The 15,544-nt window shown below is 42.2% G+C and overlaps 1 protein-coding gene across 2 annotated transcripts in view; it reads right to left on the reverse strand.

Annotated features, from left to right (window-relative positions):
* The window catches only part of Fam120a (family with sequence similarity 120 member A), an 86,853-nt gene that overhangs the window by 64,391 nt on the left and 6,918 nt on the right, over positions 1-15,544 (reverse strand). For both annotated transcript variants that reach the window (XM_021638190.2, XM_060372746.1), the window contains exon 2: positions 1,744-1,990. In XM_021638190.2, coding sequence (XP_021493865.1) covers positions 1,744-1,990 — 247 coding nt within the window. The remainder of the gene's footprint in view (positions 1-1,743; positions 1,991-15,544) is intronic.

Genomic DNA, 15,544 nt, shown 5'->3' on the forward strand with positions numbered 1-15,544 from the left:
TTTATATTTACAACTGGTAGAATTAATATTTTTATTATTATACAACAAAACATAAAACTGTTTTGTGCTATTTGTAAAAATCTTTCTGGCACTAGAGACATAGCTCAGTTGGCAAATGCTTACCTTCTAAAAATGAAGACTGAAGTTGTAACCCCAAAACCTACATGAAAAGATATGTATAATGGTGCACCTTTTATAACCCCAATGTGTGTGTGAGTGCATGTCTGTATGTGTGTGCATGCACATGCATACACGAGGTTGTGGAACTCTGTGCCAGACACAGACGGATCTCACTCAGGGATCCTAGCCAGCTAGCCTACACTTATTGGTGAGTGCCAGGTCCCAGTGAGAGACCCTGTCTCAAAACAAAAGAAATCAACAGGGGCTGGAGAGATGGCTCAGCTAAGAGAACTAACTTCTTCCAGAGGACCAAGGTTCAATTCCCAGCACCCATATGGCAGCTCACAACTGTCTGTAACTGCAGTATCTGATACCCTCATACAGGCATGCAGGCAAAACACCACCGCACAAAGAAATAATAAATAATTTTAAAAAATAAATAATTAAAAAAAAAAGAAATCAACAACAAAAAAGTAAACAAGTATCCTGAGGAGTAACCTCAGAGAATGACTTCTGACTTACAAACGCCTACCTTTCTGATAACTAGGAATTTCTAAAAATAACTCACAATCTAACTAATTTCCCAGAATGGGCGAACTCCATAAAAAGCACAGCAATATGCAGCCTCCCAAAGGGCCCTGAGTATCTAAACCAGGAAACCAAAGAGTTAAGTCACCAGAAGGTCTAGCTCCAAAAACATGCACTTCTACTTGGACACAATTATACAAACTCAAAAGTTAGAGCTGACCGTTAAAGTAGCTTGACACATACACAAAGACACAGAAAGGCTAAGTTAACAGAGGACAGGAACTATACTAGGCCAGTGCAAAGTTAAAGGTGCACACGCACACGTTACCTCTTGAAAGGTATTTAAGTACCATGAATTAGTATATAAAACCAGCAGGGCAGTGGTAGCACACACCTTTGATCCCAGCACTTGGGAGACTCTGAGTTTGAGGCCAGAGTGGTCTACATAAAAAGTACATAAATCAAAGATATCCCCCTGCCTCTGCCTCCCTGAGTGCTGGGATTAAAGGTGTGTGCCACCAAGCAAATTTCTTCTAATTGTAGACTTATTTTATTGTATGTGTTTAAGTTGTTTTGTATGTGTACCACATACAAGTGTGCGTGGAGCCCAGAGGTCAGAAGAGGGCATTGAATCCCTTGAAACTGAAGTTATGAATGGTTATGAGGCACCAAGTAGGTGCCAGGGATCAAACCAGGGGTAAAGGTGGGATCCTCTACAAGAACAGTAAATGCTCTTAGCCTCTGACCATCTCTCTAATCCAAGATTTATTTTATTTTTAATTGTGTGTGTGTGTTTCCACATGGAAATATGTACAAGTGTGCAGGTACTTTCTCTAAAACTTTGAGCTTACCACAGAGCAGGATTTACAGCCTAGATAGAACAACATATAAACAACAATATATAAACATTCTAGAAATTGGAACTAAGAATGATACATTACCAGAAAAAAAATTCCAAAAGAACGCAATTCAAGAGCCCATTCTTTCATTCTGCTACAACACCAAAGCATCCAGGTAGAAACATCTTCAAAACATACATCAGTACGCTTACTGCACCAATCCCTTAGAGGAGAGTTTTCACACTACTCCACCTACCTAACAGAGCAGCAAAAATAGGAAAACGATTTGGGTTCAGGTCCAGTTGCTTGGCAACTTCGTGCATCAGATATTGGCTTGTGGTGAGACTCTTCCCGTTGCGGCTCAGTTTCAGGGCGTGGGCACTGAAGTAGTAGGGGATGTTGCACAGTGCATAATCAGAGTCATACGCCACCAAGCCATGGAACCCATTCTCTCTGCAGAAGCCAATCACTTCTTGATGATGATCCTCAATGCTCTGTGCAACCTACAAACACAAAAGGGGGGAAATGTCATCAGATGCAGGCTCTAACTGCAACAGTAGATTCAACAGGCAGATGTACTTGACATCTTTAAAGAGCTACCAACAGAAACATTCTCCAAATAATCAAAAAGGGCAGAGACCATAGTGTAGCACACTACTCCAAAGGGAATGAACTAAATTCATCCGTCAGTAACGTACCATCCAGTCTAGACTATAAATTAGTTCTTCATTCCTCACAATTCAAAAGCCACCCTGCTTGAAAAACAAGCAAATCTGATTGATCCCTGTGAAAGTATTTTAAAAGAAAGAAAAGAAAATGGAGGAGGGTGAAGGAGATGAAAAAGGGAAATATAAGTGGAAAGAATTGGAGAAAGAAGCTGCTCACCTTTGCTGTAGCTAACACAATCTCTTCAAAAGTGTCCGAAAGCAACGCTAAGCTTTTCCTTTGACTAAAGGCCTGCATAACCTGCATAACCTATCTGTCTCCTGGCTCTAAGCTCCTGAGGCACTCACCACAAGGGAGCCTCGGGGTACACATAATCACCCTAAAGATAACTGTCCCCCTGCAAAGAAAGTCAGGACTACCATCTAGACTCACTGTAAGCTAAGTGTCACGTTTGTGAAGAAAATTGCCCAAGCAATTTCACTTTGCATCCCCTCCATGAGCCATGCACAGCAACTTAGGCTGAAGGCTCACAGAGGAGCAGGCAGAAAGGTGGTATCTAAGAGGTCCTCTAGAGTCCCTGTGGTCCTAGACACATACCACCAACACTGAAACAGCTCTGAAATGTTAAAACCAAAGTCCAAAGCACTTTTTAAAATTTAAGTAAGGTATAATAATTCAAAGCCCAAACTACTGATTTCTCTCTTGTTAATTCTCAAACCGTCCAACTAAAATTCGAGAGGCTATTTGTTTCTACAAAGAATGAAGGTATTTTAGAGTTTACATTAAATTAGAGAATTCAGTAAATCTCCACGGAGACCTAGAAGAGAAATATCCTCTTTAACATGAAATTTCTAGAACTACAATCTAATGTATGGATATGAGTAAATTTTTAATTAAATTAAATTAAAAATTATATTCCAGCAGCCAAAGTCAGATGACTGTTGGGATTTGGACCCAGGACAAGCAGCAGAGGTACCTTTTTAACCAAAGTGGACTTGATCTCCAGGTTGTCCCAGTAGCCCCCAATCCCTGTTACAGGGTACAGGCCTGTACCCCTACCATCTACTCTGAACTCTCCAGCCCAGGGGTGGGGCTTCCTCTCCCCCAGGCTCTTCAGCATACAATCCGGGCATTTCGGTTCCTCTCTGCATGTACACGTCTTTTCTGTCTTTATGTGTTGTCATGCCCTGCCCCACCTCACCCACTCTACTTTTCTGTCTCCCTCTGCATGTGGACTTCCCTGGCCCCATTCCTTGGGATCACTGAACCCACCCAAGAACTGCCCCAGACACCTGCATTTATATACTCTATTTTGGCTTGAATTGGCTCATTTCATTGTCGGAGGAACACTTAGCAGTGACCAGCAGCTATCCTACTGTACCTAAGTGACACAGAACACTTGTGTCTCCAGTGGTGGTCATCATTAAGGTAATCTCCCCACTAGCTTTCACAATGAAAGTGGTTTTCAAGCCTTGCTGAAATATTAGTTGTAATGAAATCTCACCAAGCGGCAAAGCAAAGTGCTAGTGATAATAGTTAAAGGAAAAATAACCTTTAAAATTGTCTTGGGAAAAAAATGTAATAAAGCATACACATTGAAAGAAAAAGCAAAACCAGCAGGTGAGATGGCCCACACCTTTAATCCCAGCACTCGGGGAGGCAGAGGCAGGCGGATCTCTGTGAGTTCCAGGCCAGCCTGGTCTACAAAGTGAGTCCAGGACAGCCAAGCTACACAGAAAAACCCTGTCTCTAAAACAAACAAACAAACAAAACAAAAAGAAAAAAGAAAAACCTACAATTAGTCAAGTAATGATCTATTTCTTATAATAAGAAAAACTGCCTCATCATTAAATCTAGAATCATAGCAGATAAAATAGAAAAAGTAGCTGAAAATTGTTTTCTAAAATTAATCATATCCAGAAATGGTAATCTTATTCTAGTCCCAAGTTCTTTCATCAAATAATTTTCTTCCATAGAAACTTTGAAGTACTGCTAAATTAAAAATCACTGGTTGTTCTCCGGATATCCCCTCTGAAGAGGTTCTACAATAAAGGGAAACAGAGAACCAACATTCTCCCCTCCCTAACGTATTCCTAGGCGCAGACAAGCAGCCACTTGTTCTAGAGGCACTTGTAGGAGATGCTGTGGTAAGTCTGCACAGTCCATGTTTTCATCTGCAGTTCAGCTTATCAGTACCCTTGCTCCAGAAAACCGAGAATGGTTCCACCTCCATGGTTAGGGCCCAGGGTGGCTAGGCTCAATCCTGATTACATCACTCTCCAACCCCCCTCCCCAGGCTGTACACTTCATAGCTGTGGACAGAGGCTACATCACAAAACACTTCTCCTAAGGAATGACTAGTTTGTCAACCAAAAGCTGAAAGAAGAGGCAGTTAGTTCTAGGTAGATTTCCAAGGCCACACACCATGCAAATCTGAGGCAAACTTCAAGCCAGGGAAGCGGCCCTGACCCAGCCCAGCTAGCTCCACCTGGGATCAAGAGCCAGAAAGTGGAAGGTAAAGCCTGAGAGTCAACTCAGGGCAGGTCTAACTTATCAGCTTTCAAATAATTCTGAGTGTTGTAAAACAGTAGGCAGTATGTTTTAAAAACTATAAAACCTTCATGTTCTTTGACCAGAAACTCTACTCAGGAAACACCCTAAAAACTAATCCACCAAATAAAAATCATTAGAATCATAAAAAGAATCACAGTAACTCTACAGGAGAAAACTAAACTTAACATTATGAAACAGGTAGTCACTGCAATGTTTTTGTGGAAAAACTTGAAAAGTTTCATTAAAAGTCCAAACAAATCATTTTAGAGCACTATATAATGTAATTATAGCTAAGCAAAACTCTATCTGTGGAAACAGACTGGAAAGGAAATGATCCAAAAGAATATGTGTGCACAACTTTTTGAGAGAGAAGGGAAAGAGGGATTGAGAGAGAGAGAAAGAAAATGGAGAGAGAGGCCTAAGAAAGCCTGTTAAGGACTGGAAGCAGTTTAGTGGCTGAGTGAGGACCTAAGATGTGCAAGGGCCTGGGTTCCATCCAAGCATCACCACAAAAGAACAAAAAAAACAGACCTACTAGACAGCTGGCCCCGCCCTCTCCCTGTCTGTCTGTCTGCTGCAGACTTTGGGCAGATTCTCACATTTTACAGGTCCTTCTCAGACAAAAGACAAGGAGCTTCACTCACACAGCCACAGCAGGCGCTCATCTCTCCACCTCCACCGCACGCTGCTGCCACTGGAGACACCCTGCTAATCTGTAACTTAAGAATCTCTGGGAATTCAAAAGACAGAGCATTCTCCTTCTCAGTGCTTCCCCGGTGTCAGGCAGCAAGCCTTCTCTAATACAAAGATGTGTGTGTGAGTGGAGGTCCTTGTCTTTTGTAGAGACAGACCCATAAAATGTAAGAATCTCCCCAAAGTCTACAACAGAGAAAAGACCAGAGAGTATCTTTCTTTCTAATAGGGCTGTTCTTTTTCCTTTTTTGTAGCAGTGTTGGAATAGAATCCAGGGCCTTGTATATGTTAGGTCCTCACCCCAACACTAACCTGTCTCCAGCCCTTAACCAGGAATGAATGAATGAATGAATGAACGAATGAACTAGATAACTATAGTGGCCCAATAAGCAATTCTTCAAGCTGTTAGCAAAGGGTAGTTGACAAAAGACCTAGCTGAGGATGTGATCAGAGTGGAAACAGCACAAACAGAAGGCCTGGCGAATAAGGCAGAGAGTTATGCACCATAAGCCAAGTCACCTATACAAAATTAAAAATGAAGTCACTGGGCATGGTAGCCACAACTGTAACTTCAGCACTTCAGAGGTGGCAGGAGAAGGACCAAGAAATCAAGGCCAGCCTCAGCTACATTCTTACTGTCTCAAAATAAATAAATTGGATTAAAATTTAAATTCGGCCTGGCTTAGGGGATATACATGCCACCTGTGCCTAAGAACCTGAGCTGGGATGCCCAGAATTCATGTACAAGCGCTTCTTGTGCAGGAATCCCGACGCTGGGGAGGAGGAGCCAGGAGGATCCCCAGGAACTGACTAGCCACATCAGTAAACTCTAGCTTCAATGAGACCCTGTCCCCAAAAATAAGGTAGAGAGCACTGGCCTCCACATGCACACACATACATTAGCACAGGTACATGTGTACACACCTATACATCACATGCACACACATAAACACCCAAATTAAGTTCTAAATCTTCAGTGCTGGAGAGCCAGAGTGGGGTAAATAGGAGCTATGGTCATCTAGACTACCTCTGGTAATCAGGACTCCACTACTTTTTCCTTTGCTTTCACTTCTACTCTTCCCTGGGTAAGCCTGGGAATAAGACAATGAATTTTGTATTTCTATAGCTTCACAAATTTGTTAATTTCATATTTTACATGTGAATAAATACTATGAAGCTTGAGGCTAGTGGGGTGACTGGGTAGTTAAGAGTGCTTGCTCTGCCATCATGAGGCCCAGAGTATGGACCCAAGGACCCATGTAAGAAGCCAGCATTCCCCAAACACCTGCAGCCCTGACTCCAGCCAGGGCAGAGTGGCAAAAAGGCAGGACCACCGCTGGGGTTTGTGGGCTTCTAGCCTGGCCAAGAGGGAGCCCCGAGTGTAAGGATACATAGAGTGTAAGGATACACTGCCTGAAAAGGAATAGGCAGAGAGCGCTTAGAGGATGGCACAGCTTGCTCTTCTGGTTGACACACTAGCACATCCACTAAACAAACATACACATGTGAGTGAGTAAACAAATCTCTGTGATTGGAGCTCTATGGTGAAGTGTTTGCGTAACAAGCATGAATCTACAACAGTGGTTCTCAACCTTCCTAATGCTGAGGCCCTTAATACAGTTCATGTTGTGATGCCCAACCATATATAAAATTATTTTGTTGTTATTTTATAACTGTAATTTTGCTACTGTTACCAATCATAATGTAAATCTGTGTTTTCTGATGGTCTTAGATGACCCCTGTAAAAGGTTCACAGGTTCAAACCCTAACATGGAAAAAACTGCATATGGTCAAGTTGGCGGCACATGTCTAGAATCTCATCACTCAGTGAGTCAAGGGCAAGGAAAGTTCAAGTCAGTCCAGGTTACAGAGCAAGATCCTTTCTTTAATAATAAAAACAAAAAAATGAAAATCCTATGCGATGCAATGTTGAGAACACTGTTACTGTTAACTCCCAGAAAGCATAAACGAAAAAAACTAACTCTTCACAAATACCTAGAGAGAGCCATAAAGGAAGCTCCACTGAGGTGGATCAAATTTGAATTTGAGCTGCTTTGTCACTGGAAAGTCACTCCAGAAGCCAGAGGGCACCTGCTCCATTAGAAGTGGTGCAAGCTTATAATCAAGGATGAGTAACTCCAAAACTCCTGTACATACTCCAAAGAAAAAGTTTCTTCGGCTCCAGCTGAGGGCCAGGCCAGTGACCCACACAGGCAGCAGCCTGAGCCAGCAGGTGGGAGCTACAGCCCTCCTGCGAAACTGGCCAGGGCCAGCTACTGCTAAAAGTTTAAGTGGCAGCAAACTGTACTGTTTTGCTCTCAATAAAATACTTCCTATTTAGTTTAGGATGATTATTTTTATTCTACTATGAACTTACCACAGAATTATGAGTTAATTTTTTTAATGTCAATATATTTTTGAGGGGGAGGGGGTTGGTTGTTTTTTTTTGAGACAGGGTTTTTCTGTGTGGCCTTCGCTGATGTGGAACTTGCTTTGTAGATCAGGCTGGCCTCAAACTCACAGAGATCCTCCTGCCCCTGTCTCCAGAGTACTGGGATTAAATGCATGCTCTACCAACACCTAGCCTATATAGTTTTAAAGGTCATTAAAAAAAAAAAAAAAAAAAAAGCTAGAGAGATAGCTCAGAGGTTAAGACCACTGGCTGCTCTTCCACAAAACTAGCTTTCGGGTCCCAGCAGCTTCCAACTGTCTGTAAATCTTGTTCCAGGGGATCCAATGCTCTCTTCTGGCTTCCATGGGCACCAGGCACACAAGTGGTACACAAACATATATGCAGGCAAAATACCCACACATTTTTAAAAAGAGGCAAAAAGATCAAAGCTGATTTTATAAAGAACAATTAAAGTTTCTAAGACTAGCAAGTATATAGTAATTTGTTAATTGGGAAGCAGCCACAGGGATAGCCTGGGGGCAGTACTGACACTCCCAAAATCTATGGAGAACACACTCCTATACAAGTGGGAAGCGGTCTAGTTAACATCTGTGTCCTTCTGTCTTCATCACAGGGAAGCTGGGGTGACGGACTCATCACATGTGAGCCGCTCAGAATAACGAACACTTGAAACATGTCAGGCACTTCTTTTAAGTAAACCAGGATATGTCAAAGAGAAACTACACTGTGTATGACTTTCCTCAGAATGCTTTTACAATAGACCAGGGGTTACAAGTTAGCCTGGTCGTATGAGGACGGAGATGAACCTGAATTCTTCTGTTTAAAACAGGTTTTGACTTATGCCTAGGGAAGTCCAATCAACAACTACTAATGGTGAAACTTACTCCCAGCTTCCGTTCCTATTCTAGTCCAATTCATAACTTGGGGCACAAGAGCCAGTTCTAGTCTGGTGAAGTGGGTTGTTGTTCCTGACTTGAAAAGGGAAATTTAACTGTAACAGCATTCATTCCAAATTCTCCCTCTAGAGAAACTATAACCACAGCCAACTGAGCAGATCTCACATGCCTCGCTTATTCTATAGGAATGAAAGTCAACAGTCATAAGAGCAACAAAAAATGTTTGAGTTAGCCTAGAACACTATCACAGCCAGCAATGTTTCTTCTGAAATAAAAGGAGTGTCACCAAAAAAGATTCACAACTTTGGCAAGCATTAGGAGAAAGCAAACCACAACCACAAGTAACCACATTCAGTAGGATGGCTACTATTCAAAACCTAAATTAGAAATTTGAAGTAGATAATAGAAAGCGTAAGCAAGCATGTGTGGGTAGAGCAGCACAGCGAGATCCACACAGCAGTCCCCGAACTGTACATCATGGGGCCAGCTCAGCACGAAAAGCTTGTGCTTTGCAACTGCCCACCCACCCACACCCATGTACACGTGGGGTGGGCATGGTGGCCCGTCTGTAACTCCAACAGTCAGAGGTAGAGATGACATTTCTGAGCCCCAACAAAGAAGGTAGAGATCAGTAAAGGGTGACACTCAGCATCAACCTTCGGCCTCCACACGTACACATACACACATGTGCTCACACAGGCATGCACACTGCACACAAATAATATGTAAAAAAAATGGCTTTTTTTACATAAGGTGGCAAATTGTAGATGTTTACCATACTACTTGTTAAAAATAATATCACCAACTCCTGATAAGATATAACGTCTTATTTAGTAAATGAGGTTTTCTTCTCCCTGTGGATATGACAATTAGGCATAAGTGTAACACCTTTTCCCAGCCACCACAGGGTGGGGCTTTTACTGTTTCCATTTTCATGTCTTCAGCAGGACGTTTGTTACATCTGACTCAATTCTTATTTGGCAATAAGTTTTCTTTGTTTTTCTTCCCTTCTTAAAAAATAAAATAACAAAAGTCAAGCACGGTGGCAGAGGTCCTTAATCCCAGCACTCAGGGAGGCAGAGGCAAGCCTAGTCTACAAAGCATGTCCAAGACAGCCAGGGCTACACAGAGAAACCCCGTCTTGAGGAGGGAAAAAAAAGTAACAAGGGAGTAGATACTGTAAAAGAAATGCAAATTAAGTTGTATATTTTTTAAAAATTTTAAAACCTGATAAAGAGACATCCATAGTATTGCATATAAACTCTACTTAAAATAGGCTACTATAGCAACCTCCAAATGACTCACCTACAACTTAAAAAGATGATCTTTGTTAAAATCATTTGAAACTGAACACAGAGACACGCGCTTAAGTCTAAGTTATAACACAGCAACATCTTATATCTAATAAATGATAAAATTTCGAATTCATCCCCAAATTTGAAATGCCAAAACTTAATTTTCAGAGTTCAGAAAAAAGAATTCTAGGTTGATAAAAATTTCCCATAGCGAAGTCCAGCAGCTTGTGAATAGTCTGGCAGGTACAGAGAAGCCCCGACTGTCTGTCGGTGGGCTGCCACTGATCTTCATGAATGGGCTCTAGCATCAAGACTGCACTGGGCCTCAAGGGATCAGCCCCTGGCTGGCACCCTCCTGTTACTGCACCATACTAACTGGCAAGATGGCAACAGCATGGGAAATCCCTTCTCGTTTTTGTTTTTTGTTTTTGTTTTTGTTTTTGTGTTGGGGGGAGGTTGAGGGTCAAGACAGGGTTCTTCTGTGTACCCTTGGCTATCCTGGACTTGATTTGTAGACTAGGCTGGCCTCACATGGGCCTGCCTCTGCCTCCCCAAGGACTGGGGAAATCCTTTCTTTCCCAGGCCATTAGTTTGATTTGATTTTTTTTTTTTTTTGGTCATTTGTTTTTTTTTGTTTGTTTGGTTTGTTTTGTTCTGAGACAACAGCAAAATAAATAGCAAATGGCAGGACACACATAGATGACACTGTCTCTCAATGGCAGCTCAGCCCATACTTCCCCCATGATGTCTAGAAAAAAGTATCTCAGATCAGGAGCACCAAGAGGGAAAGCAGCAAAAAGCCAGTTTCCTTACACAGCCCTCTTTATGCCTTCTCAACAGAGCACATCTTGAGTTAAGACGAATAAAAGGATTAGTGCAAGATAAAACCTAGGCACCAGGTGGCCGGGATGAGCTCAGGCAGTCACCTTTGGAATTAACTCTGACTTTGGGCAGCAAAAATTCTACTTCTGTTATCACAGGGCCTGCGGGAGGGAGGCGGTGCTGGGCGGGTCACACTCAGCAGGTGGTCTGTGAACAACTACAATAACCAGGATTGTTTTAGGAGCGGGGTGACAGGCAAAGTCCTATTACACTCCATAGGGGAAGAAAAAAGTAAGAGCAAATTAAACAATGAGCTATACAGACATCTGGGGAATTCTAAAACACTGTATGCTAACTCTGGTTTGATTTTTGGTTTGGTTTGATTTTTCAAGACAGAGTTTCTCTGCGTAGTCTTGGCTGACCTGGAACTCGCTCTGTAGAACAGGCTGGTCTTGACCTCAGAGATCTACCTGCCTCTGCCTCCCAGGTACTGGGATTAAAGGAGTGCACCACCATTGCCAGGCTGGTTCGTGTATTTTTAAAATATTGCTATTATTACTTACTTACGTGCACACGTAAGTCTGCACATCATGAGGCCAGAGGGGGTGAGAGCCCCTGTAGCTGAACAGCACGAGCTCTGAACCACTGAACCAGGCATGGCTCCAGCCCCAAACTCTGTTTCACTTATAATTAGTTTTGGGTTTTTGTTGCTTTTTGTTTTTTGTTTTTTTATTCTGTCTACAGATCTACTGGGGAACAGCCTAATTATTCAAAAATTCTAAAATACCTTTTCTTCACATAGTCCTTTGACATTTACTCCTATAGTTTGATTGCCTACTGATGTTGGAATGTGTACTATGTGTTAATTAGCTTCTTTCCATTAATATAAACCTCAGTAAACTAAAATGAAGAGTACTGTCATCTAAAAATATCTTAATATAAATAAATGCATGTTTAGTTTAGAGACTTGAGCTGCATTTCGAGTTCTCTTCCTGGTATACGAAGGTCCCAAAGGCCCTACAACTTAGAATCCTTGGATTTGGTCGCATCAGAGTTTCCTTGCCTTTGGCACTTCTGGTATTTGGGACTAGCTAACTCTGCTGAAAGAAGCTGTTCTAGATGCTGCACAATGTTGCGGCAAACCTGGCATCTACCCAGTTAACACCCTCTGGGGGCTCTGATGACACTGCCAACTACCTCACCTGTCAAACCTAGTTAACTACTCCCAAAGTATTCACATCATTTTACGGCATCAAAAAAAAGTTCTAAACCTTAACAAGAAAGACTTACTTCAATACTCTCTAACCCACAGCAAAGATTCCCAAAGGCTTCCCTAATTATCAATTCCCTTCATTGTTCCACGTCAGGCATTAACAAGCACTCAGTTGTCTGCTAAAATTAAGCCCCTTTTAGGGCTGGCGGGATGGATCAGTGGCTAAAAACACTGGCTGTTCTCCCAGAGGATCAAGGGTTTGATTCCCAGCACCCACAGAACAGTTCACAAGCATCTAGAACTCCAGCACTGGAGGAATCTGATGCCATCTACGAGCCTCTGTGGGCACACACAAGGTGTAGCTATACATACATGCAGACAAATGATCTATACACATAAATAAAAAAGTTAAAAAAAAAATTTAAGTCCCTTGGGGAGCAGAAAAGAGAGCATAAGAAAACAATATATCTTGCCGGGTATGGTTGTGTAGCCTTTAGACCCAGTGTTTGGGGCCAGAGGCAGGTGGATCACTGTGAGTTCAGGGCCAGGCCAGTCTACAAAGAAAGTTCAGGACAGCCAGGAAAGAAGCAAAAAAAGAAAAATAAAGAAAAGACTACATTTTGACAAATGGATATAAATCCAAATGCTGAAAGAAAATAAGTCTGTCTACATATAAAAGAACACAGTAAACATTTTTATTAAAAAGCAAGTATTGCTGTAGTGGTGCAAGCCTTTAATCCCAGCACTTGTGAGGCCAAGGCCAGCCTGGTCTACAAAGCAAGCTCTTTTTTTTTTTTTTTTTTTGGGGGGGGGGGAGACTGGGTATCACTATATAATTTGCTATGTAGACCAAGCTGGCTTTAAACTCACAGGTTCAGCCTTCCTTTACCTCCCAAGTGCTTGCTTGCTAAGTAAGCTCTTTAAAAAAAAAAAAAATTTATTTTATGTGCATTGGTGGTTTAACTGCATGTGTCTGGGTTAAGGTGTACTATCTCCTGGAACTTCAGCTACAGACAGTTGTGAGCTGCCATGTTGTGCTAGGAAATGTTCTTCCTCTGGAAGAACAGCCAGCGCTCTTAACCACTGAGCCAACTCTCCAGCCCCTACACTGCAAGTTCTAGACCAGACAATTCTACACAGTAAAAAAAAAAAAAAAAAAAAAATCCTGTCTCAAAATAACAAACACAAGGCCAGGCACATTCCTTTAATTCCATCCAGCACTCCAGAGGCAAATACAAGCAAATTTCTGGGAGTTCCAGGCCAACCAGGGCTAACAGGGAGAACCTGGTTTGTTTCTTTGTTTTTAAAGTGATGTTGGGATTGTGGAGATGGGTCAGTGATAAGAATACTTGTTCTGCAAGCATAAGGTCTTGAGTTCAAATCCTCAGCACTCACAGTCGCATGCATCTGTAACCCAGCCTTGAGGGGCAGAGACAGACAGATCCCTAGAACCTGATGGCCAATCAGCCTAGCCTAACCAAAACAACAAGTGAAAGACCCAGTCTCTAAGCAATTAAGTGGTCACTAACAGAGGTAGATAATCTAAATTCCTGCTCAGGCCTCCAAACGCACGCATGTGGATATACACACACATCCCAGGAAAAATGTAGCATTTGAGACAGGCTTTGAAGTGAGTAAAAGTTTGACAAGCTAAGTGATGTAGCAATCAGAAAAGATGGCAGAATCAAATGAACAGATAAATAAGGTAGGTCAGGGGTGAATCATGAAGCAAGACATATAATAGCTCAGGCTGCAGAAGGGTCTACAAGTCTGAACAGAGCTGGCTTACTTCAAGTCTGAGCATGACAGGCCTCCCTGAAGATGTGGTGGGCTGTTCTACTAGACTGTGCAAGATAAATAACCTGGGATAACTCTGTGGGAGCCTGAGGCCATTCTGATGGCCCCCACAGTAGGACAGGCAGGAAATGGTATTAGTTCGCAGTATGTCTTAAATTTCTAGATTCTGGTTGTATTTTAATCTATATCACTTCATAAATGCCAATAATTTGGTTCCAGAAGTTGCCAGTGGGCTTACGAAGCTTTCTGTGTCGGGAATGCTGGGAATGAGGAAGAGGAATGAGCTGAGGGAGATGACCTGCTAACATACAGGTATGGAGGACTAGCAGAGTTGGGGTGGGATAGTCAGATGACTGAAGTAGTGGAGATTGATAGGAGTGGTCTTGAGTGTCAAACCTGTCTGGTGAAAAGGAAAACTAGACTGTGAAAAGGAATGGTTGGAGTCAAGGGGAGTAAGACGTCCAGAAAGGAACACAGCACAAAGGCCTTACAGGGGCTGGCATTTATCGGATCTGCACTCCGGGACAGCCAACAATGACATTAGGATGCATTCAGAATGAGAAGCCAAGAGGCAGGCTAGCGACCTAGCTGGTAAGGTGCAGGGGTGGAGAGAACAAGCCTGGATGGTGGAAGGAGAGGGGACCACTAGATAGTAGGGGAAGGAGACAAGGCGTACAACAAGAGCTTGGCAGGCGTCAGGTACTTTGAGCATATGGGTGAAATGCCCCTCACAAAAGGTGACTCTGGACACCAGGAAAAACAGTATGTAACAAGGAAGCCCCAAAGACTTTTGCCTTTAGGGAAAGTCACAATTTAGCAACTCCAAGAAATTGCTTTGACCATGAAGAGGGTTCCAGAGTCCAGGTGGAAAAAAGACAGTGGGACTGTAAAAGAGAAAAGAGATTTAGGCAAGGCTAATAATGTGATAACGATAAACGCTCAGTAACAAGCTGGTGTTCAAGAGCTGAATTCAGCCTAGAGCCCTGTTTTGCTTGGCTTGACATCTTTTAAATGGGATAATAACTTCAAATAAAATGTGGATTTCTGGTTTACTTGAAAAATCTGACATCTGGCAGTGTAGATGCACAGTCCTGCATGGCTTTCATGTCATTGAGGATGGTGGCTCATGCCTATTATCCCAGGAGGCTGAAACAGGAAGACTGCCATTAGTTTGAGGCAAGCCTGGGCTACACAGTTGGCTCCAGGCCAGTCTGGGCTACATAGAGTGATACTCTGTCTCTAAGAGAGAAAAGTAAAGGACAAGACAAGACATGGGAGGAGAAGGGAAGATAAAAGAGGAAAGAGAGAGAAGGGGGAAATGAACTGAAAGGCTGGGCAAACTACAGACCACTACTTTAAAAAGACAACTACAGGACAAGCTTTTAATTCCAGAAGAGGAAGAGGTAGGAGGATCTATGTGAGTTCAAGACCAGCCTAGTCTACATAGTGAGTCCCAGGACAGCTAGGACTAAACAGAGACCCTGTCTCAAAAAATAGAGAGAGAGACACATTTTATTTATATATATATATACACACATATATATATCACATTATATATTAACTCATTTTAATGTGTTAAAAAGTATTTAAATAGTAGTTAAAAATAATTTTTAACACATTAAAAAGCTGCTAATGTGTACTATAAACAGATGACATAAAATGCACAGTTTCTGCAGCCACTGTGGCAACAGCAAAGCAATTTTAATAGA

The sequence above is a fragment of the Meriones unguiculatus genome, chromosome 19, assembly GCF_030254825.1.
Source record: "Meriones unguiculatus strain TT.TT164.6M chromosome 19, Bangor_MerUng_6.1, whole genome shotgun sequence".
Classification (NCBI taxonomy): domain Eukaryota; kingdom Metazoa; phylum Chordata; class Mammalia; order Rodentia; family Muridae; genus Meriones; species Meriones unguiculatus.